Raw genomic sequence first — 24,965 nt, 5'->3', positions numbered from 1 at the left:
TATTCAAAAAATAATTCCATCACTTCTTTGGGAAAATTGATGCCTGCTTCACAATTTGTAGGGCTCTGAGTACAGATGCTTTCCCAGCTCGTGCCCATCTACTCTTTAATTTACTACAATCAATACAGATTACTTTTAAGGCTTTTGATACCGTTTCCCACAACATTCTCCTCAAGAAACTGGCTGCTCGTGGCTTGGACTGGTGTATGCTTCGTTGGGTTATAAACTGGCTGGATAGCCGAGCCCAAAGAGCTGTGGTGAATGGAGTCAAATCCAGTTGGAGGCCGGTCACTAGTGGAGTCCCCCAGGGCTCAGTACTGGGACCAGTCCTCTTTAATGTCTTTATCAATGATCTGGATGAGGGGATTGAGTGCACCCTCAGTAAGTTTGCAGATGACACCAAGTTAGGTGCATGTGTCGATCTGCTCGAGGGTAGGAAGGCTCTGCAGGAGGACCTGGATAGGCTGGACCAATGGGCTGAGGCCACCTGTATGAAGTTCAACAAGGCCAAGTGCTGGGTCCTGCACCTGGGGTGCAACAACCCCAAGCAGCGCTACAGGCTGGGAGATGAGTGGTTGGAAAGCTGCCTGGCAGAGAAGGACCTGGGAGTACTGGTTGATAGTCGGCTGAATATGAGCCAGCAGTGTGCTCAGGTGGCCAAGAAGGCCAACAGCATCCTGGCTTGTATAAGAAGCAGCGTGGCCAGCAGGTCTAGGGAAGTGATTGCCCCCCTGTACTCGGCTCTGGTGAGGCCGCACCTCGAGTACTGTGTTCCGTTTTGGGCCCCTCGCTACAAGAAGGACATCAGGGTGCTTGAGAGACTCCAGAGAAGGGCGACGAAGTTGATGAGGGGTCTGGAGAACAAGTCTTACAAGGAGCGGCTGAGGGAACTGGGATTGTTCAGCCTGGAGAAGAGGAGGCTCAGGGGCGCCTTATCGCTCTCTACAGGTACCTTAAAGGAGGCTGTAGCGAGGTAGGGGTTGGTCTATTCTCCCACGTGCCTGGTGACAGGACGAGGGGGAATGGGCTAAAGTTGCACCAGGGGAGGTTTAGGTTGGATATTAGGAAGAACTTCTTTACTGAAAGGGTTGTTAGGTATTGGAATGGGCTGCCCAGGGAAGTGGTTGAGTCACCATCCCTGGAGGTCTTTAAGAGACATTTAGATGTTGAACTTAGTGATATGGTTTAATGGAGGACTTGTTAGTGTTAGGTGAGAGGTTGGACTAGGTGATCTTGGAGGTCTCTTCCAACCTAGACAATTCTGTGATTCTGTGACTTTTTCAGTATACTTGTTTTATAGCAGATACAGAAATGGTGCCTTGAAGAAATAAACAATGCTGTTTATTTCTTTAAAGAAAGTACCAGATCACTTATTTTTCTCTTATTTTACTTCAGAAGAAGAACTTTGGAAAATTAATGTAAGCTTTATTACAAGTAACAATGAAATGAAAAAAATCTGAAAAAAAAATGCAAGGAATGTATGTACTGAAATGACCTACGTAATTCTTTCCAGAATTAACATTTTTCAAGTAATAATGTATTTTATGGTTCAGTATATTTTTTCACTATAAGAAACGAAGGATAGAAAAATAATACCATTAATTTTTGTTTGTTTATTTGTTTGTTTTGTTTAGCACTTACAGGTACTTTCTTTCAAATCTAGAATCAAAAAATATCTGTTTCAGGTGAAAGCTGTTATGCATACAGCTGTGAGGAAAGGTAGAGGAATCATTTTTACCTAAACTTCAATTTGATCACAGTTACTAAGCAAATAGTTATGTTGCAATAGAAAAATGTACAAAACCGTAACAGGTCATTCCACTGTGAAACACAAGGAAGCACCAATGAGTCAAATATAAAATCTCCCCAACTTTAACAGTTTCAGCTAGAACTCTCAAGATAGTACATGGGGCATTGTCTTTCTTTTGGATTGTAGATATGAAGCAGAGCTGTTCCTTGCAAGATAATACAAATTGACATAGTCTATATCTTAGGTAAGAAAAGCCACCCATGCAAATAGAGTGCCTCTTCTCTGAAAGGTTTTTTTCAAATAAGATTTAAATACAGCAACAGAATCATCATTCATAGGACACAAAACATGTTTATTCACAACTTCTAATTATTTTAAGTTTAAAGCTAGCGTCCATTTCAAGAGTATATTAATCACACATGACTACAGAAGACATCAAGTTCCAAAGGAAGTCTGATATACAAGACTAAATTTTATCTGTAAACTTTATTTCAAAACCAAAAACTCCAGCAGATACACTATCAGTTTTAGACCTTGAGCCAAAACCTTCTAAAATGATCCTATAGTGAGCAAAAACCACTGAATGTAAGGAATCCAATTCAAAATTAATTCTATATGCCTGTGAGAAAATCAAATTTGAATACATTGAGATACTGTCCTTGTAAATGTTTTAACAGCCTTGTGATTGTTTGGAGTTAACTATGTTCTAGATCCTGACTTCACTTTCCAGGGTGATATTCAACATACTTCTTGTAAATACTCCTTCCAATACATTGCTTGGCACATTAAAGTAATGGGGAGTGGACCAGAAATTTAATTGAAACCTACATGAAATAGATAGAACACAGCTGTCAATAAAACCCTAATAAAATTAAAAGAATATATGTCTAATAAGAAAAAAGTGAAAATTAGAGACTGCTACAACTGTAAATCCTATGTGTTAAAGTGCTCTACAAGGACATTAGTACTATGAACTTCATTTAAACTTCCTCCCGCACCTCAGGGAGCAGCAGAGCGTCTTGCATGCAGTTGCTTGAATGTACTCATAGTATTCTTAAAATTACCCATGACTGGGAAAAACTTTTTTAAGAATTGTGACTCAATTTATTTTTTTAAAATATTCAAAATTTTCTTCAAAAAATTATCTTCTTAAAATAGCTATTCTTCACAAGCTATATTACAGAACTCCAGCTGTACTGCAACTCCATGCTCCTGAGCAGCGTATTCTATCTCCTTCCACACTTATGGGCTATTACCAATGCCTGTAGTGACAGGACAAGGGACAACAGTTTTAAAGTGAAAGAGGATGAATTTCAATTGGATGGAAGGAAGAAATTTTTCACAAGAGTGGTGAGCCACCAGAACAGGTTGCCAAGAGTAGCGGCAGGTGTCCCATCCTTGGGAATGTTGAAAGCCAGATTGGGCAGGGATTTGAGCAACCTGATCTAGTGAAAGATGTCCCTGCCAATGGCAGGGAGCTTGGACTAGGTGATCTTTAAAGGACCCTTCTAAGCCAAACCATTCTATGACTCTGTGATTTACAAACTGTCATCATAATGCTAAATGTAACATACAACTATAATAAAATTAACATACATAACTGACATACATAATATTTTCATGTTTTGATAAAGTTTGTTTCAGTAAAAAAACATGTAAGTAAAATAAATCCAAGTGACAATGCTAAATACTTTGTCCCTGGAATTAAGCATTCTACTACTATAAACCCAAGATAGTTAAAATACAGATTCCTACATGAGGAAAGAAACAAGTTTAAACTGGCAGATTCCTGCAAAACATTTCCTAGTAAGCAATTGTTCAATTGAAAAAAAAAAATCAAAACAGGTATAGAATTAGTATAAATTATTACTGAGAACTATTAATCTAATATGTTATCAATGCGGAAGTTTCATAACAATCCATCTGTTCATGAACACCCGCCCAGTTCCAATTTCTTCAGCATGAGATGTATAGCTACTATTAACTGCATGTACCAATGCCTGTTATCCCAGTTGTGTAGTGCCTTATTGTAAAAAACATTTTAAAAATACACATCTAAAGGAGACCCTGAAACATTTCCAATTGAGATCCAGGATGTACACAAACAATGCACATGGAAATACAAGGGAGACACATCTGTCTCTCACATCATGGGCAGTGTCATAGCACATCAGACGTTGAATTAGTCACACTCGAAGTATGCAATAGAGATGAGAAACCCATTGGAGAGATCTGAAATTGAACAGCCAGGTGGCTTTGCTGATGCACAAAGAAAAAATTGGAGAAGAAAACAAAGGGGCTGATCTGCTAACCTAACAAAGTCTGTCAGAGCCTGTGTCTACAGCACAGCAGAAAGGACGGGATGGAGCATGCTATGAAAAAGAGGAGCTGCCATTCCCCTCAGGGTGGAATAAGTAATTAGAGAAAAATAAACATTTTTGCCCTGTTTCCTTCAACTTCTAAAAGCACATTACAGTCTCCTTTGCATCTGTACCCAGCTTGACAAGCTTAAATTTTCCCTTTGTTAATACATTCCATGTACAGTATTATTCTGCATAGGAGACATATAATCTGTCATTGCCTTTTGGGTAGTAAGAGAGATTCCTGCTGCTGACCCAAATGAGGCTTGAAGCAGCAGTAACTTAGTCATGAAAGCAAAGTATTTAATCAGTGCAAGGAATTTGTATATTACTCTTTTGAGCTTCTCCTTCACAAGAGCACAAGTCACCCTGAAAGAAAGTCTTTAGCATACAGAATTGATCCATGTAAAGGTTTGACCAGCTTCTCTTCAGACTTCAGGATGTCTTTCCAAACTTCCTGAAGTAACAAGAACAGAAATCCCTACTTATAAATATTTCTAACTTTTCCTAGTTTACAAAAATATTAATTGATACAGAAGACGCATAGTAGCCTATAAAACCAGATAATCTGTTACATTTAAAAACATGCTCCAAAAGTAATTATCTGCCTATGCTGAGTTGTTCATAACTGACAAATGCAAAAAATTAACACTACCAATCTAAGTTATTACTGTACAGAAGAATATCCATTCATCTCATTGGAAACAAAAATGTTCACATTTTGCCTGCATTAGACTATCAGAAAAAATAATCATATATGCTGTTCTCATTTTCACATGATTCTCATTGTATTTCTTATTTTCCCCTCAAGCTTTTCATCTTCATGGAGACATTATTTAATAGCCTAATATTTCAGTGTACAGAGATATTCTTTTCAGGGGCACAAAATTAAGTGAGAAACTGTATTTTATCGCATTGCCCAGAAAATCCTTATGAATTTCTAATTTGATAACAATTTAAAAACTTCACTGAAAGTTCCTCAAAGCAGGACTTATTCTTCAGTACCTGCAGTGCCAATAAATCAAATCATATTTCATATAATAATGGTATCTCTTGTTCCGTTCTGAATATCAATTTATTATTGTTAAAATAACAGGATTAACAGAACTGAGCCTGAGAGTGAATATTCCATGACAGTCCCTGCAAGAACTGCATGGAAATGTATTAGATGGAGAAGATTGGCTCAGTCAGAGCTAAACTACTTGGCTCTTTCTTTTTCTTCTTCCAGCTTCTTCCATCCTTGTTAATCTGGATTTCCAACATTTCTGACACAACCATAAAACAAACCACATAGTAGTCTTAAAAGTGAGCTACCCAAGAATAGCTGTGTTTAATCCCCTTTGGCTAGCCAAAGGTCTTCAGTCAAAATAAAACCAAAAGCTCCTGTCACATTCCAGCTGACCGTCCTCTAGGAGAGTACCCCACTCGCAACCAGGGCCAAAAATGTGACCGTTTTGGAGATAATTGAAAAGCTCATGTGTTCTTGTAAATTATTTAATCATTTCTCCTTTCCATCTCTGTATCCTTGCTTCCCTTGCATGCATGCATTCTCTTTATCTCTCATATAAGTAGACACATCATCACTGTTAAGTTTCCCTTAATATTTATCGTTCAGTCTCATTTACTAGACCTGTCAATCCCTTTCAGATATTTCAGGGAATATTATTCTTCTAAATATATCTCTTAATACTTTTCCTCCAGTCTGGTTTTCCCTTTCTCCATTCCTCCTACAAATTTTGTGATAATGCTACAGTATTTCAACAAGTTATGCTAATAACTGTTGTAACAAACTTCATCTCTGTTTTCTGGTAGCCTGACAAAATCATATCAACTACTACAAAATAAAACTCAGAGACCTTTTTATGTTATAGCAAAATTTATATCTAATACGCCCACATGATAGGCCATTCAGCAACTGTTCTTGCACAATGCTTCTTCCAACAGGCATTCCTTCTCTATTCCCCCCCAACTTCTCTACTACCCTTCAGATACTACATCAACAAAAGCACTACCATCATTGTATCAAGCACACCAGTAGCTTAAATATATATACACCAAGTCCCTTAAGAAGCTTTGTTTTTAAACATATATTTTTTCAGGTAGGTTCTTTAAAACACAGATTGCAGCCTCCCCTTGGTATCAACACGCCAAGCACTTTGCTAGTTCTAACTGTGGTAACCATCTTCTGGTCAACCACTCACTGAGCACTTCCGCTGCCAGAAATCCTCACGTTGGCCCCTTTTCTTTCTGTACGACCTGACAAACCCAGTCAGGAATGTCCTTCCTCTTGCATTCGTACATGTGCATAAGCGTTGCAATACAACACATGAACACCCCACTCGCTGTGAATGCATGCCACTCAACACTGTTCAGCAGGAATAGTCCCTGGTTCTGTTTGTTTTTGTTTTTTATTTATTTATTTATTTAAATAAAGCAACATTATGCTGTTTCTTGTGGGGCTTTTTTTCTTGTATTTCTTTTTAATTTAGGCAAATTATCTCATCTTACCACTTTTTTCCTCTACAAAGCTTAGCCACTTGCATTTTAATTAAGTCTAAAAGCAGTATCTTATTCTCTTAATCTTTCCCTAAATATTTCTATTTATAGTACTCTGATGCTGGAAGGAATTGTATTACAAGTATTGAATTCCTCCAGAGTAAAACTGAAACAAAACAAAATGAAAACAGCTATTATCATTTAGCTTACCAAGTTCCAAAAATATATATATATATGCACACACCTGAGGTATGAAATAGCTAAATTAAAATGTAGTATAAATTTATTTTTAAATTTGTGACAGTGGCATTAGAGCAATACACCTGTGTGAAAAAATGCTGCCATTTAGGGAGGCAGAACATGACTGACCTCCAAACATTTGCTCTTCTAAGGAAAAAAAAAAAATCCAGATGAATTTTGGAAACTGTGAATGAAGATCTTAAAAGAAGGAAATTTACACAGCTTCCATACAGTTTTACATTTTAAGAAACACTCTTAAAGATTACCTATGCACCTCCCAGAAAAAGCTTTTGCAATATATGCTTAAATAATGACTGGTCAAATTACAATTAGTTTTTCATTTCCAAAACTAAGCTGCCATAGACCTCTCTCAGCTGTGACTTTGATGGCACAATTTTATGTCTTCCTCACATTAAGGTATTATGGAATCAACTATGGTCACACACTTCTACTGCAACTGAGAGCAAAAGGATTTGGGGGAGTGGAGGGGAAAGAGACAGCTGAAGGAGGAAACACAAGAAATTGAATATTCTGGACTGCTCGTCATTCAGACACTTTCTCCTGATACAAGTAAAAGTTACACAGGTAACAACCCTGCTCTCTTCAGCCTCCACAAATACATCACAGAAGAAAATACCATGTTCAACTTTGATATACTATTAGGTCTAATCTAACATCAAGAGAGAAGAAATGGACTAATCCATGGATCAAGAAAGAGAATTAACAGCGGTTTTTTTAGCTTTTCAAAAAGTTGCTGTGTGAGATTATGTAATTAGGAGCAGAATGAACTGGTTGATTTAATTTACATGCAGACAGACCAGTTATTCAACAAGTACTTCACTCACCTCTTCTCGTAGTAAACTTTTCCCTGCCTACAGTCTCCTTTGTAAGGAACCAAATTATCACACAACTGAACCGTGCACTGTACATAGCTTCTATAATCCCTAAATTCAGCAAAACTTCTGTAAGCACCCCACAACATTAAAAGTATAAAAATAATATTGATTGACCCTCAGCCAAGATTGTTAAGTTGTCTGGATAATTATGAAAAGCTTCCAGTGACATTATATGTAAACATCAAAAGCTGTTTATTGGCACTGAGCTGACTGACTTGATGTTGTCGTTCTCCATTATCATCTATTCTGAAAATTCAAAGTGACATGAAAGGCTGGAACATACACATATTTTTCTTAAAGCTTTACAAAGAAATAGCCTATCAGGTCAGCAGGTTCACTTGTGACCATCAACAGTATTAACAGAGCAGCACAGAAGTTCAAATTCAGAAAAGTGAAAATACGTTTTTTAAGTTCTTTAGCAAATGTGACAGGAAATTATATGGCTAAAAACATTTAAAACCCCCAAACAGTTAACTCACAAAACCATTAACAAAACATACCATCAAGATTTCACAGACTCACTACAACCAGTTATTACCCCTTCCAAAGCTCAAGCTGTGCAATGCAAATAAGTAAACAATGTGGAATCACAAGATTTCATCTGTTGTCCTTGTTACGCTGCCTAAATATTTTAGTAAATATAACTGAAACAAACTTCATCATTCTTTAGGTATGACTATTGTGATACCTATTAAGAAAAAAAAAAAAGATTATGTTGAGTATTAACAGTGGTTAAAATACCAACGAGCAAAGAAAATCACAATTAATGAAATTGTCTCTCAGTAACTACAGTCCCTGAAGAATATTTTTTCTTTATCTTGTGAGAAGAATATTTTTCTTTATCTTGTGACTATTGGTACCAAAGAGATGTATAAGCTCTTCCATGGAAAAATTACCTGCACTCTATGATGACCAATGACTATACAAATTAAAAACCATGTATTCACATGCATCAAGGCAAAAACTGGCAACAGATCAGGTTTCCACACAGCAAGGATTTCTACAAACATTGCTTGCAAAAAGCTTTGAATGTCATATTTATTGCAGTCTTGCATTAAAATAAAAATAAAACATATAATACTCATTTGAAAATATTCTATTTATTTGCCCTAGCAATGTCCTAAGTAACAGTGAACTGCAATTGTACCTTTGAAGCAACTATACCAACTAGCAGAACACTAAAACATACATTCCAAACATAGACCCTCCACTCACACTGAGTACTAGACATGACAATACTGGCTCAGTATAGTCTAAGAATTCACCCCTCTGACAGAAAACATGAAAAAACTTATCTCCCTTGGGGCAGTTTTTCTACTCCATTTGCACCAGCACGGAAGCAGGCTGGTTGCAGCTAAGCTGTAGCACTCGACAGTGCTTTCCACAGCCTGCAACAACCCAAAACAAAGGACCTGCTGGAGCACAAAGAGTTACCTCCCTGAATATTCACCAGCACTTTCACGTAAGGAGTCATATGCAGGTCTCATTCAAACACACGATCAGGATACAGCCAACTGAACACACTGAAATGGAACCTCAGAAATATTTTTGCATCCCATTACTCAGATACAGTCATAGGGATCAAAACATTTGCCTTCTTCAAACAGTTTAAACTTAAGCATCAAACACCTTTCTGAGACTCAAATAAATGTTGCCTAAGAAGCTCCTTCAGTCGGTCTAGAGAGCAGCCTTGGATTCTTGTCCTATGCTCCTTTCCATTACTGGATACCATAAATTCTAATTTGGACTTAATACTCAGTTAAGCAAGTCAGATACCACAGCACCAAGTAGCAGGAACCTATGTTTCCTCTACAGGAGTTCCTGTAGCTGTTCTTCACATTTAAGCAGGGTTTGCCTGAATATTAACAGTTATTATGCTCTTTCACAATTTTGCTTTCTTCTTATGCAGAATTTAACACCTGATCTAGCACTTCATGACTAGGCAGAGAAGTACTTCAATCATTCATCACTGCTCACTATTAGAAGGGAAGGATGCAGAGGTACATACCAGGCCCAATACCATTCTATGCTTTCACCCAGCAACCTGGAAGATGAAATGAAGATTGCACTTATTAAATTTGCAATGTGCTTACAACCTCTCTGGTGGGGGAAGGTTGATAGGATGGAGCTGTAAGCACATTAGAGAACAGAATTAGGATATAAAATGAATTTGACAAATTGGAGAAACAGCCTGGGGAAAAAAAATTGGAGATTTAGTTCAATCAGTACCAAGTAGAAGATTGTACGCTTTGCCAAGAATAATTAACTGTTCAGATAATGGATAACAACAACTGATGATGATGCAGTTCTGCACAGAAAGATAAAACCATAGCCTACAACAATCTGAATATGACTCAACAATAGCTTGACTTTGGGAGAAAATAAAGTGGCAAAGACTGCACTGGGACTTAGGGGGAAAATATTATATGAGAGTTGCATGGGCACTCTTCCTATTCTACCAGTTCTGGTAATGCTCCATTGGGCACTACAATTCAATACATAGATGGACCATTTGACACATGAAGGTAGAGAAACAAAAATAAACAGAAAATATGATCTGTGAGGAAAGACTTAGAGCTGTTTTTTTATAGAAAATATGACTGAGCAGAGACGTAATAACCGTTCTCAGACACTGGAGTCTATACTTAATGGGATGCTGAATCAGAAATAATGGACTTTAATGATATATGCATATTTAGCTCTGTCTTGAGACCCTCTGCCTTGAGCCATTTTTCTAACAGTTCTGTTATTTGCATTGTTCATTTTATACTACATCCTATGACAAAAGTCTTCAATACACAAAATTTAAAAAGTGATAAAGAGTAAATCTTTGCCTTCTAGAAAGGTTTGCATGGCAGTTTCTGGGTTATTTCTTCTATAAGAATGACCATTTGGGGATGGTCTATATAATAGCTTATTTTTGAACAAACAAATTATCAGAAACAGCTGGAAAGTCCTAAAACAGAAGAAAAAATAATAATAATGATAACTGGCTGTAACAGTAACTCTGGCATAAAAAAAATCTGATTCCTCAACCCAAACTCGGTGTTATCCTTTTACACTAAATAAGGTGTTCAGTAGCAGCTGATGATGGAAAAGTAAAAAACAAAAATCTGTTTACCCTTTGCACTCTCTTTCCTGCAACTCCTAAAAGTGTCGCTATCATACTTCAGAAGGATTACTCTTGCTGCTCCTTACCAAGTAATTTTCTTTCTTATTGCCATATTTAAATTGAGAAATATTCATCCACCAAAATCAATATTGAAAAATGAGATAATGCTAACTAATTTTATTACAAATCATATCATCACATACCTGTCCACCTTCTAAAAGATTCCTGACTGGTTGAAAGAAAACCGATGCACATTTCACGACTAAAATCAAACCCCTATACTGAAGTTTGTCTCTAAGGGCAACAGATTCCATCTGATTACCAGCAGCTGCATTCACTTCTAACCTATCTGACTGCCCAAAAAGTTGTACTGTGTTTTTATCATTTCCAAGCTGCTGGATAAAATAACTGACATTTTACATCTCTTCCCTATAGTATTTTACAATGTATAGTTTGACTGTATTTGTAGATCAAAACTATAGTACAAGTCTTCTAACATCACAATATTTCAAACGTATTTGCATATCTATTTCCTACTAGCATGAGTTAAAAAAAATTAAACCTAGAAAAAATAAGGCGATGATGAGTTTTTCTTCATGTCAATAATCCATGCTAAGACTGATGGCAGTAGATTTAAATTTCAAAGTTATGTAATCATTCCATATGGTGACTGTCATAAATAAAAACTTGAATGAAGCTACCCTGTGTGCAGGCGATTAGCAAAATTTTAGATACTAAGTATTTCAGAAGGATTTATTCCAATAGTGAGGCTGTTTGCCTTTGGCAAGAGGGTATATCAGGTATGCAGAAGCTTAAGCTATTAGGTTTTGCAAAAATTAAAAAATACATCTCTGTCAGATGTGTTCACACATGCAGGGAGTCTTGTTTGCATCAGCAGGTATAGCTAATGTGGAAAGAACATTCCAAAAATATGCATTTCAGCTTCTACATTTTGCATAAAAAGTAGTTTTGTGTTTTGGTCTGGTGAATCTGTCAAAAAAGCATTTATATGAATATTCGTAAGAAAAAGTTACCATGTAATCATCCTACACGATTCAATCATTTTACAAGCTTGAGAACTAGTACACAGACAGTTAGTTGCCAAAATCACAGAATCACAGAAATGAAGGGGTTGGAAGGGACCTCGAAAGATCATCGGGTCCAACCCCCCTGCCAAAGCAGGTTCCTTACAGCAGGTTGCCCAGGTAGGCGTCCAGACGGGCCTTGAATATCTCCAGAGAAGGAGACCCCACAATCTCCCTGGGCAGCCTGTTCCAGTGCTCCGTCACCCTCACTGTGAAGAAGTTCTTTCGCATGTTGGTGCGGAACTTCCTGTGCTCTATCTTGTGGCCATTACCCCTTGTCCTATCCCCACAAACCACTGAAAAGAGGTTGGCCAAATCCCTCTGTCTCCCACACCTCAGGTATTTATACACATTGATGAGATCCCTTCTCAGTCTTCTTTTCTCCAGGCTGAACAGACCCAGGTCTCTCAGCCTTTCCTCATAGGGAAGATGCTCTAGGCCCTGTATCACCTTTGTGGCCCTCCGCTGGACTCTTTCCAGGAGATCCCTGTCTTTTTTTGTACCGGGGAGCCCAGAACTGGACACGGTACTCCAGGTGAGGCCTGACCAGGGCAGAGTAGAGGGGGAGGATCACCTCCCTTGACCTGCTGGCCACGCTCCTTTTAATGCATGCCAGGATCCCATTGGCCCTCTTGGCCACGAGGGCACACTGCTGGCTCATGGTCAACCTCTCGTCCACCAGGACCCCGAGGTCCTTCTCCTCAGAGCTCCTCTCCAGCAGGTCATCCCCCAGCCTGTACTGATACGTCCGGTTGTTCCTTCCCAGGTGCAGGACTCTACACTTGCTCTTATTAAACCCCATTTGGTTTCTTCCTGCCCATCTCTCCAGCCGGTCCAGGTCTTGCTGAATGGCAACACAGCCTTCTGGCATGTCGGCCACTCCTCCAAGCTTTGTGTCATCAGCGCACTTGCTGAGGGCAGACACTATTCCCTCATCAATGTCGTCGATTAAGATGTTGAACAAGAGCGGACCCAGCACCAACCCCTGGGGAACACCACTAGTCACAGGTCTCCAGACGGACTCTGTGCTGCTGATCACCACTCTCTGAGCTCGGCCAGTCAGCCAGTTCTCAACCCACCTTACTGTCCACTCCTCTATCCCATACTTTCTCAGCTTTGCTATCAGGATGTCATGAGAGACAGTATCGAAAGCCTTGCTAAAGTCAGGGTAGATGACATCCACTGCTCTCCCCCCATCTACCCAGCTGGTGATGCCATCATAGAAGGCAACGAGGTTGGTCGAGCACGACTTCCCCTTGGTGAATCCATGCTGACTACTCCTCATAACATTCTTCTCTTCCAATTGCTTGGAGATGGCATCCAGAACAAGCTGTTCCAACACCTTTCCAGGGACAGAGGTGAGACTGACTGGACTGTAGTTTCCCGGATCCTCCTTCTTGCCCTTCTTGAGGACCGGAGTGACATTGGCTATCCTCCAATCTTCAGGCACCTCTCCTGTTCTCCAGGACCTTTCAAAGATGATAGAGAGCGGTTCGGCGATCACCTCTGCCAACTCCCTTAGCACACGTGGATGCATCCCATCGGGACCCAGGGATTTGTGTGCATTGAGCCCACTCAGACGCTCCTGAACCACTCTCTCATCAACCAGGTGGGAGCCCTCCATTTCCCAGCCCCTTTCTCCTCCCTCCAGGGTCAAGGAGTCCCGGGGGGGGAGTCCCTGTAGCAAAGACTGAAGCAAAGAAAGCATTCAGTATCTCCGCCTTCTCGGCATCTCCCGTTACCAGGACACCCCCCTCGTTCAATAAGGGACCCACATTATCCCTAGTTTTCGTTTTACTGTTTACATACTTAAAAAAACACCCTTCTTATTATGTTTTATCTCTTTTGCAAGCCTCATCTTTAGGTGGGCTTTAGCCTTCCTTGTCGTGTCCCTGCAGGCCCTGACAACACTTCTATACTCCTCCCAAGAGGACAGGCCCTTTTTCCACATTTCATAGACCTTCCTCTTCCTTTTGATCTTATCGATGAACTCCTTGCTCATCCACGCAGGTTTCCTGCCCCCCTTCCCTGATTTCCTATTCTTAGGGATGCACCGGGATGCCATTCATTTCCTAGCATCATACTGGTTATTTGCAGTTGAGAAGAATAAGCTCTGAGTTTGCAAAAAATAATAATAATTACTTTTCTTATTATTATTTCCATACAGATAATATTAAATACTTGTTTAATATGTCTGTAGATGTTGAAGCAGAACAAGGGTTCAGATTTGTGTTAAAGATACCTTGACTTAACAAGTCTTTGTATTACCCAAGCCATTTTTATCATCCTAACCCTTCTTCCTAACCCTTCTAACCTATGTGAATATTCAGAGACACGAAGTGTGGCTCATTCACCTGCACGGCACCAGGCTGAACTGCAAAAATAGACTGCAAGTCTGAGCCCTTAGTCTCATTAATATTATTGCACAAATCTGGCAGCTCTCTGGCAAAGTAGCCTGTCTGAAGTCAGATAGCAAATGGAAGGCAAGACCAAAGTTATAAGGCAAACCTAGCAGTGTCAACATGCCAAGTATCTACAAACATGCAAAACTTTTTGTATGAGGCCTTTCAGATGAAGTGTGAAGGCAAGTAGTCAGAGAAATGCAGTATCATAGATCATGAGAGTACTGTAATACTGGAAGGTCCCAGTAATTCTAGGCACCTTGCAAACAAGTGGAGAAACTATTCCGACTCAAACAGCTCACAAATTACATAAACAATAGAGAAGATAGAGATAACAAAGTTTTATAATCTTTTCTCTACAAGTGAACTAAAAGGTTTAAAGGGGACATTAATGAACTTCCTGGAAACTGTGATAGAAACATCATTCTTTTTAAAGCCATATTAAACATAGGCACATGTAGACAAAGTTTTCTTATAACCCAGTTGCAAAATCTTTTATAAATCTACAATTTGCAAAAGTAGCATCAGAACTGCAATGCTAGGGAGCTCAGCTTCTTGACCTGTATTATTTCTACTACCCAGCAGCTACTTTGCTGACAATGTATCCGTATCACAAAGGTGATCACAACCATTAGCTGGAAATGTGACCAGCTGACCAACAAAAGCTTGGCATTAACAAAGCAGAGTCCTGTACTTACGAGTATTTCTGTTCTTTTCTAATGGACAGCAAATTAATGTATTTCATAATATATTTCTTCTTGGCTTACCAGTCCCCGTTAACCCATTAATTTCTGACCTTGCTACCTTCCACCAAAAGTATAGATTGTACTAAAACACGCACAAATCAGTAGCTGTTTCTTATACTAATGGAAAAAAAAAAAAAAAATATATATATATATATTACAGTCAAACTTCTGCTTTTTGCTAGTATTCAAGCAAAAATGATTAATTGCAGCATCTGAAAAAAAAAATAAGATACTTTAACTTCAAAGGTCAAAATACACTCAAACGTGCTATCTAAATTTTGAACTAACAAACAGATACAGGCATTACTGAAGATACATATTCTTCAACTGTCCTTATAAAAAGCTACCTATGGCTTCCAAACATATGACATATGAAATAATTCAGTGGTATTGCTCTCCTATTCAAATTAGTGCATAGTTTTTTCACTTTCATCTATAAATTACACTCTCATTGATGGATGGCCTCAATAAACAGTCTAACAGTAATTGCTCTTTGTCAAGAGCTCGTAGGTGTTTGTATGAGTAAATTTGCATTCTTTTCTTCTCAGATTTTCTGATCAAGCAATATTTAACATAAAAATGGATTTGCCTCATACTAATGAACACTGGAAAAGACACATTCTTAATTGGAAATACTTTAATGGCATCTGCTTTGCAAATGAGTAACCTTTGAGATGCAAGAGTACTATGTCAAAATACCGTAATTTAAATAAACTGTATATTCAAAATACAGCTTTGCATAAACAACATACTCCTCCTTTGAAGGATATTAGAGTTCACTGAAACTACAAAATACACATTGGTCTTCCATAAGTGGTTCCATATGACTCTTACAATTATTTAGAGTATTTGTTTAAAGCATCTTCCAAATAACTAAGTTTACCAAAACTTAAGAACAAAATACCCATTGTTGAAATACCTATATTAAAATTTCGCTCTTACTTGATAGATTAACCCTTTTCCTGTGTTTTTACATTGTTTCTTCCTGTTTCATATATCAGGACATTGCAAAGCCAGCAATTATTTTTCCAAGGATCGCTATAACGAAGCTTATTAGAGCAACTACTAGGAAGAACAGCAGTTCTGAATGGTACGCAACAGATCCATCATCCTTATTCCCCCTCATTTATAAACACAAGGACACATCACACACAACTACATAGATGAACCCTCTGATAACAGAAATTAAATACACACAGCATGGAAACCCCAACCTATAGCATGGAGGGCACTTGATAACAGTTTTTACAAAGTATAAGAAAAGGAAAGGTCAAGCAAACAAAGTATAACCACGGAGATTCAACCCCAACCTGTTAGATAAAAGGCACCAAATTACCATCAGAGCTTTAACCGCTGTAAGCGATGTAAGCCTGTACTTAAACTTCAGATCAAGTACTACCAAAGCAGAGTCCCACCTAAGACCAATAAGGTTTAGGTCAGTTCTGAATTGCAGCGTGCCACTTGCTGAAGTATGAGTCGTCTCCCTTCCTAGAGACCTTCTCTACAGCATGTAAGACTGGCAACTCACCACACACTTCAAGAGTTCTAATGTAACCCCCACACACTGCAGCGCATTTCAAGGAAAACTAGAAATGTGTGTAACAATGTATGTTCCTAAAATAATCTAAGTACAACTATGTGCATTGAAACAGGTGTTTCAAGTTTTGGCAGCACAGCATTTTTTATAACAAAATTCCTATTTCAGATAGATAGGCATTGACTGACCAAGTTTGGCCTGCAAGAAACAAGCATATGCTGTTGAACTATTCTGCGAAGGTCAGCCATAGACTGTTTACCTCAACATGAAACAAATATTTTAAAAGGATTATAAGAAAATATTTCTGAAAAAAAAATACAATATGCCTATAGTTTAAAATCTCTCTTTTTATGTATATATTTAAGGTGGTAAAGGTGAAAATAATAGCAATATATGAACAACATTCTGAATAATACTAAGATGAAATTTGGTTCTCCATTCATTAGAAGTATCATTTTAACAAAGCGCATTATAAATGTTTCTAAAGATGAAAACATACTGAAATGCACTTAACAAGTGCACTTAACAAATGCACTTAGGAGCATGGTACGAAGAACAATAAACGTGTGTGTGTGTGTATCAAAATGTTCTTCTGTAGTATTTGCAAGCCAAGCATCAAAGTACTCTTCAAAATTCACATAATAATAAAATCTTGAGGTGGAATACCACATGATTATATTCTACAACTAAAACTCATCTATTTTCTTTAACAAATCTGAGAAGCAAAATACAAAATAGTGTGAAGCACCAGAAGCAGGGATTTGGTAAATATCTATTTTAGTAATCGGAGACATGTGAACAACATAACAGTTTTAAAAATAGGTTGTCATGATCTGTCACAGGATATTGCCTTTGGTAAACTACACAACTGAGAAGGACTTTGTTTTCTTATTACAAAATGCTGATCAGGTCCATAACCCTAAATAGAGAGCTGCATAATGGATAACTGTAATCTGGCAGGCCAATAATTAACATAATAGGAGTCAGCACCAGATCTGGCACTTTCTTGGAGGAAAGAACCTGTATCCTGAGTTCTTATATTAAAACACTGCCTGAACATATCAGCGTCAAATATTTTCACCTTCTATCACTTTGATGCAAGTAAAAGACTCCATCTGAAAAGATACTCAACTGCTCTAGACTGCACGGCTACATCTCCAGATTAAGTTTTTACAGCACAACAATACCTATTTGACAACATCCATGGCCAGGTTTTCTTTTCATGTGCATTTCTGCAAGACTTGACATTTACAATACTTACGCATTGCAATAAGGTTTCTTTTCATATCCTTTGTAGTTATTCATGTTCAGAGCCATTTTGCAAACTTCACAGTGGAAACATCCTTTATGCCAGTACTGTAAAGAAATGTAAAGTAGAATTACTTACAAAGCCGATGTTTTGAAAGCTATTTTAGGGTACAGGAAATGTAAAAACATAATTACAGGTCAATATTTTTGGCCGTACATTATAGATTTCTGTAAACTACATCAAAGGAATCACTTTCAGGGGAAATTGAAGGAGCTTCCGAAACACTCGCAGAAATGCAAATTCTCTGCTGAAGCAAACACTAAGCCCTCAGCACGCTGACCTTGCCGGGACTGTTTTAAAGATAACCGAGGCGGGAGTTTGACATTTTTGTCTAGTTAAAGGGGTTGGGGGAGAGGGGGGGAGAAAAAAAAGCGTTTGCTAGGCACGCAATGCTGGGCGAACGGAACCACCAACTCCTGCGATGCTCGGCTCTTCGGCACGCTTAGCAGCAACTAAATTTAGCGCGTAAGGCGGCTCTGCCCCCGGCAGCTCCTTTCCTTCGCTCGCCCGGCCGCCCTGCCGGGGCGAGCAGCCCCCAGGGACGGGGCACGGCTGCCACCGGCCCCGTTGCGTAAGAGGCAGCCGGAGGCTCCCGGCCACCAGAAGGCACCGACCCCCGCAGCCTCGCCCGCAACTTCAGCCCTCGAGGAACCCGCCGGGGACCCGCGGCCGGCCCCAGGGCTCCGCGATGCCCCCGGCGGGCGTCAGCGAGCGCGGAACCGGCCCGGCCCCGAGCCCTGCGTCAGCGCCGTGACACGGCCGGCCACCGGCCCCGGCCCCGCGGGGCTGAGCCGGAGCGGATGGCGGTGCTTCAACCGCCACCTGCCGCCTCGCCCCGCGCCCCGGAGCCGCCCGCCTCCGCCCCAGCACCTTGTCCAGGCAGTTGACTTTCTCGGTGGGATAGACCACTTTGCCACAGCGGGCGCACTGGGGGTTCATCTTGCGGCTCCTCTCGGGCTGCGGCTCCCTGCGGCTGAGGTTGCTGCTGCTGCTGCTGCTGCTGCTGCGGCGAGGCGGGCGGCGCTGGACGGGGCTGCGGGCGGGCGATGTACCATGCCCCGGGACGCCGGGGGCTCCTCAGCGGCTGCGGGCGGGCGACGAGGTCATCGGCGGCTGGGGAAGGGAGCGGCGCTCCGGCTGACTGCGGCTCGGCAGCATGTGGGAGTGGGCGGGCGGGGAGCCGCTGCCTGTCGCCCCCGCCCGCTCGCCGCCCCGCAGCCACCCGCCCCCGCCGCCTCCGTGCGTGCCTGCGCGCTCGGCTCCCCGCGCCGCTGGCTGGGTGACTCACGCCGAGCCCCGCGCAGGCAGCAGCCGCAAGCCAAGCCCACGGGCGCGGCGAGACGCGACCCGCAGCGAGAGGGAGGGAGGGAGGGAAGGAGGGCGAGCGCCGCGCCGCAGCCGCCCGAGGAGGGCGAGATGGCCGGCTCCTGAGGCGGGGGGGAGCCCGGCTGCGGCCGCCTCCCGCCTGCACCTGTCGCAGGCCCGGCGGGAAACCCGCTGAGGGGACGGGCGCCCGCCCCTCGCCCCGCCGGGGAGCTCCCTGAAGTCAGGCCCGAGGCCGGGGTGGGGGTGTCCTGTGAGGGCCGGGGCGCTGAGGGGAGGCGTCCCGGTGCCCCGTGGAGGGGTCCCGGCCCAGTGTGACACGGGGGGGAAAGTAATTTCGGGAGAAACGAACGAGGCGTCTCGTTCCCCGAAAGGCAAAATGACACTGAGCACACCAAAACTTCTCGGGGGGGACATGTCCTCAGCCAGGTCTCAGGGAAATCGTTCCAGCAAAGCATCCCCTGCACTGGGAACTGTGGGAGTTTCACCAGGAGGGCTGTGCAATAGAAATGTCTCAGCCTGAATCAGGTTTTTACCTATCGCACCCTTCAGTGGGGTAAGGAATTTCTCTACCTTCTCTCAGCTTTGTATCCCAATTACTTTTAATGCTTGACTTTTGCTGCCTTGCTGAGGCCGAGTATCCCAGGCATACAGGCAGTCCCACAGGAGACACTAATGTGCAGTACCATATTTCTGCAAGAACAGTAAATTCAGCTCCTCGGAGCAGGCTTTTGCCATTCATTTTTGATTCGCTCATTAGCTCTGTGGGAATGGTGCAGCAAGAAGTCATGCATTTTTCCTTAGGTGTGGACTTGTTTAACTACCTGGAATATAAACCATGCTGAGAAGAGTGCTTAAGCCAATGCAGTGCAGCCTTCTCTGAGGTAAGGGAGTGTGTTTTTTTCAGTAGCGCAGCACTTTGTGTGGCTAACAGCAAGGACAAATTCTGCACATAGTTGAGCGTTATTAAGTAATCAGAATGCAGTCAGCTAAACTGGAATACTTGGCAATAATTCTTCCTTGGCAACCCAACTTTTATGCACTGACTGGTTAAAGGCGTGGGGAGAAAGACTAATTTCATTGAAATTAATAATATATGTGATTAAATGAGAAATACCTAATCAGGCTTTAAATATTATATGACAGAAGTTGTAATGCTGCTTCTGCCTCATCTAGACATAAACATCTGGCACCCAGTGAAACTCATAATGTTGAGATGCTGGCTGCTCTGCAAGCAACAGGAAAGCAGATTTGCAGGCTGTCTTGTAAATGCTTATTGTCTGCTCTGGCTCTTGGTGCAGTAGAAATTAGAGCAACTGCTGACCAGCTAGGTTTCCATTCCTGCAGTCTGCAGTCTGGTCCATTTCAGGGCCACTGCTAGCAATTTGCAGATTTCAAAAGTCCTGAATCATATATATATATATATATATATATATATATATTTATATATATTTACTGCTGTTAACCAATTATTCTTGATATGGAATGTAAGATTTTTCTTCTCAGTGTTCATCACATTTAACAGCATGATTATTTGTCATAAACACTTGAAGACCAATTTTGCCTCAGCTTCTTGTCATCTAGAATTTACCTGATAGAAGTACGTGCATGCATGCCCTGCAGTGCAGAGGCAGCAAGTCTCATCATCTGCTGCCTCTGTGCCGTACAGATTGCCTTACACTTTCTGTTGGGTGGTCTGACTGGAGGTGGACAATGGCTTTTATTCAAGGAACTCTGAATGCCAGGCATTGCCTAAGTTGGTAAAGAAAACTTGAACACATGGTAACTCTGTTCTGCAGAAACTGTCATTTGTGGATCCATCTAAGACCACAGCTGAGTTGGCTTAGGCCCAATACATAGTAATCAATCTCCATTCTGCAATGGCTACAGTGTAGTGAGGTAGCAAGTCTGTAATAGGAACTGGGATAGAGACCCAACTGAACTAATTTCACAGGGGCGCTGGATGTTACCTATGTGGAAAAATAAAATAAAATCTTTCTTATGGCTTATGGGTGAAAAGGCTCCATAGCTCATTAGAAATAATTATAGGCATACAGCTGCCCCAACTGCTAATATAAAATCTTTGAGATGGAGGCTTCTTTCTTGGAAACTCTAGTTCATTGTAATCACATTCAGCACCTTCTCCTCACCATACGGACACAAATCATTTGGATATTACTCTCCATCTCAATGCTACCATAAAATCTCCTTCCTTATTCTTACAGGGAAACTTTTTATTAACCAAAAGATTGACACTAAACTTGGAATAATAAAAAGGAATATCTGCAGCTGTATCTCAATTGAGTATTTTGACAGTATCAAAGCATTCCAATATTTATCAGTATTTCAGGATCTTTTTATTAACTTTTCTTAGTTTTCTCCACATGGAAAAAAATAGGGTCTTCATTTCCATGGCACAGAGGTCTTTCCTCATCAGTTACTACTGTACTGAAAAGCAGGTTCTTCTGCTCTTTACAAACCAATGTGAGAGAAACATTTACTTCCCCCATGACTGTCAGTGAGAAAGCAGTGAAACATTACTCATCAATAGCCTTTCTGTTTTCTGAGGAGGTAATGATGCAATCTTAAAGTCCAACAAAGCAAAATGTAACAACCCTGCTATGTCAGTAGCTAAGAGGGTGTAAACCAAAGACTGCCAAGCACAGAAGGGCAAAGACCTTGCACTCTAGCTAAAGAGCTGTTCTCACAAGCTTGATGACTGTAGTAGATGGTGGACCTCTGATTAGGTTTGAGAATTTATTCCAAACTGGTATTTATTGGCAAGTTGTATCCCAAGATCTTAAGCAATTGTACTTATCTCATTCAGGGTATTTCAGGGCTGTTTGTCTAGCCTAGATGATCAAAAAGTGGATGTTTAGCTGAGCAGTGCAAATCGGGAACACCTGCAACTAGATGCTTTTTTTCAGCACACTTATGGAAGTCTAAGAGAGAAAGACCTTCCTGGGCAGCATAGTTACAACATTAGAAGTATTGTGACAGAATAAAAGAGTGACTAATACTGAGGTTCCTACATCTAAGGGGTAATGCCATTACCAACATCACTTTATATTTGTCTATTTGATAGAAAAGGTTTCAGTGCTCCTTTCAGTTCATTTGAGTGATAAGCATGTAAGTGTGTGCTGAATAAAAAAAAAAAAAAAATGTTGATAGGTGATTTCACTTGTTGAGACTGAGTTCTACCCACGATTTCACTTGTTGAATTTTACCTGAGACAGAAAAGTTTTGAAACTGTTAAACTAGAATGTTATTCTATGTTATTGGAAGTAACTTGACAATATCTTCAAAGAGATGACCCATAGAAACTTATTTCTATGGTAATAGGGTTCTCAGTTTTAAATCTTCCTGAAGGTTTCTTGTGAACTTCCTCAGCTCTTACCTATAAAATAGGCCCTTTGTGTCCCATCTCCTATGGCTGAGGTTAAGACCTGTTAGAACCATCAAGTTAACTTCTAAGCATAGCAAGAAAGTAGAGGCTTCTGTTTTGGATCTTAGTACTTCCCAGGCCATACACAAAAACACAGAAATGCTGCTCACTCCCATTTTGTGATCAGCTGAAGGCATTGTCTTTTCACCAGAACTTCTACAAATGAAGTCTGCCCATAATATTACAGACATACAGAGTCCTATTGGACAAAATGTGCGTTCCCATAAATATGACAAATGTGGTTTTCTATCATTCAGATATGTATTCATTTAATTACATTTAAAAAAATGCTGAATGTAGTATGCCTTGAATAACAGCTGATATCCCACTTGCAGTGTCTTCAGTCAGTCATTCTTGAATAAATACAACAATATAGTTTTATATTCTGAAGGACTGTTGTAAAAATAATGTTTGGCAATTCTCACCAATTTTTCATATCAGATCTGTTCTTTATACAGGTATAAAAGGTGGGATAGTTAACAAGTTCATAGTCAAAACACCATCTTACTACTGTAACTAACTCATAAGGTTTGGGTATAAGCTCCAGCAGATAACAGATATTGTATCATGTTTAAGTGGAAGGATGATCTAGTGGTTAAGGCACTGCATTGAGAATTGCAGATGAAGCCTCTGAGCAGTACTGCAATACAGATAAATTATACTGAAAGAGGTTTTGTGAAGCTCTGTGGCTGTCCTTAATTATGCAGGAAGGGAAAACATTAAACCTGTATTGGTTGGCACAGGAGTTGCCAGTCAATTTTTGACCCTTACTATTTGAACTTACATTTAACTACATAAAAGAAGAAACTGCATAGTTACATTTCAAATAGGAACAATGCAACTTTAATGTGGCCTTGTTTAGAGCTACCCAGGGTGCTGTTAGAGAAAAGTGCTTTTAAATTCTCTGTGTGTAAGAATAATTTATACTTTTCATATGCAAGGGTCATTGAAAGTGTATTTTCAACTTCAGCTTTAGAAAAGCTAAATCCAAAAGTGAATGTTCTATCAAACCTGAGACAAAGCCGGCAATGGTTAGACTTTATTATTTTCTGTAATATGATCCAAACAACCCTCTGCAGTAGAATCTCAATGTGCATTCCCAGAATTAGCCAATCTTTAGCTATTCAGATTAATCTTATAGAGTAAGGGAATAGTATAACGAAAATTGACAGTCAATCACCAGCACTTTTTTCTGTTCCTAGGGTTTCTTCACTCAAAAACCACGCAGACTGAGTACTGCATCCTGCAACAGCCATCTGCTTAGCAGATACATGAAAAAATAATAATCAAAAGTCAGCATGAGAACAGAGTTGTATAAAAGAATGGGGCTTTTATTCTCTTACTATTAAAGTTGCCATGGAAGTTTCTATTATTTTATGCATGGAGTCAAGATTTTCCCCTGTTAATGGATCTTCCAGGATACCTGGCTGATAATTTCTCTTCAAATTATGAAAAGGAAAAAAAGAAAAAAAAGTTTTGCTTTTATGTACAACTGAAGAAAAAGGTTACTGTAATAAAGCTTAGTAAAAAAGGGTTGGTTGCTTGGGTTATGCTGAGCAGAAGGTCGCCAACCTCATTTGGGTTTGCTTGAACCTAGGGTAGCTGATTTGTGAGCAAAAAGCAGTTTGAATACTCCATTCTGGTGCAGATCTTATTACCTGTGTGCATATGTGTTGTTTCAGAAAAAGCAGCTGGGCATCAGTGAAGCACTCTATAATTCAGGGGCACAAAACAGGTGCAGTTTTGTGGATAGCAATACACAGCCTGCTTTGAGAATTTGGCAATGCATGCTTAAGTGTTAGCTTTCTTAGCTGGAATATCCAGAGATGGAGGTAAATGGGCGCAACTAGGAGGCTATAACCATATATCCAGCACTTTGTAAATTGTGTCTTCTGAGATTTGGGAGAAACATTCAGCCTGAGTTCAGTAACATATTCTAACATCAGAGGCTGGGTTGCCTGTGCACCCTCCACATTAATCTTACATGGTATATAGTTTAAAAGGAATGAGCAATGCAAACAGGTGCAGGCAGAGCACAGTGTTCCTTGCTACCAAAGCTGCACCGGTCCCAGTGCCTCATTTCAACCATTCATTCTATCATTTAGTTTGCAGACAGAGGTGAGGAACTCAGTGAACCCAAAACAGTGTTTGCATAGAAAGTAGCCTGAAATCTAGAAGCCTTCAAACTGAATTTCCATATTCGGTGACAGAGCTTAGAAGAAATACACATTATTAGTACTATTTTTTTTGTTATTGCTGCTTTC

The 24,965-nt window shown here is 40.3% G+C and overlaps 1 protein-coding gene and 1 long non-coding RNA gene across 3 annotated transcripts in view; one reads left to right on the top strand and one right to left on the bottom strand.

The window, feature by feature from the left end:
• Positions 1 to 19,286, bottom strand: part of NEBL (nebulette) — a 258,828-nt gene extending 239,542 nt beyond the window's left edge. The window contains exons 1-2 of one of the 2 annotated variants that reach the window (XM_040547657.1): positions 18,804 to 19,286; positions 17,886 to 17,980 (exon numbers count right to left, since the gene is read on the bottom strand). In XM_040547657.1, the coding sequence (XP_040403591.1) occupies positions 17,886 to 17,980; positions 18,804 to 18,872 (164 nt within the window). In that variant the 5' untranslated portion in view covers positions 18,873 to 19,286. The remainder of the gene's footprint in view (positions 1 to 17,885; positions 17,981 to 18,803) is intronic. The other variant, XM_040547658.1, reaches the window with a different exon arrangement.
• Positions 19,287 to 19,523: 237 nt separating this feature from the next.
• LOC121066233 lies at positions 19,524 to 24,227 on the top strand. The gene is made up of 3 exons (XR_005817606.1): positions 19,524 to 19,812; positions 20,061 to 20,140; positions 23,904 to 24,227. It is a non-coding gene; the product is annotated as an uncharacterized LOC121066233 (long non-coding RNA).
• Positions 24,228 to 24,965: the final 738 nt, after the last annotated feature.

Source organism: Cygnus olor, chromosome 2 (assembly GCF_009769625.2).
Source record: "Cygnus olor isolate bCygOlo1 chromosome 2, bCygOlo1.pri.v2, whole genome shotgun sequence".
NCBI lineage: Eukaryota > Metazoa > Chordata > Aves > Anseriformes > Anatidae > Cygnus > Cygnus olor.
Note: the sequence above shows the minus strand (reverse complement) of the source record. Positions and strands in the feature narration are given on the sequence as shown.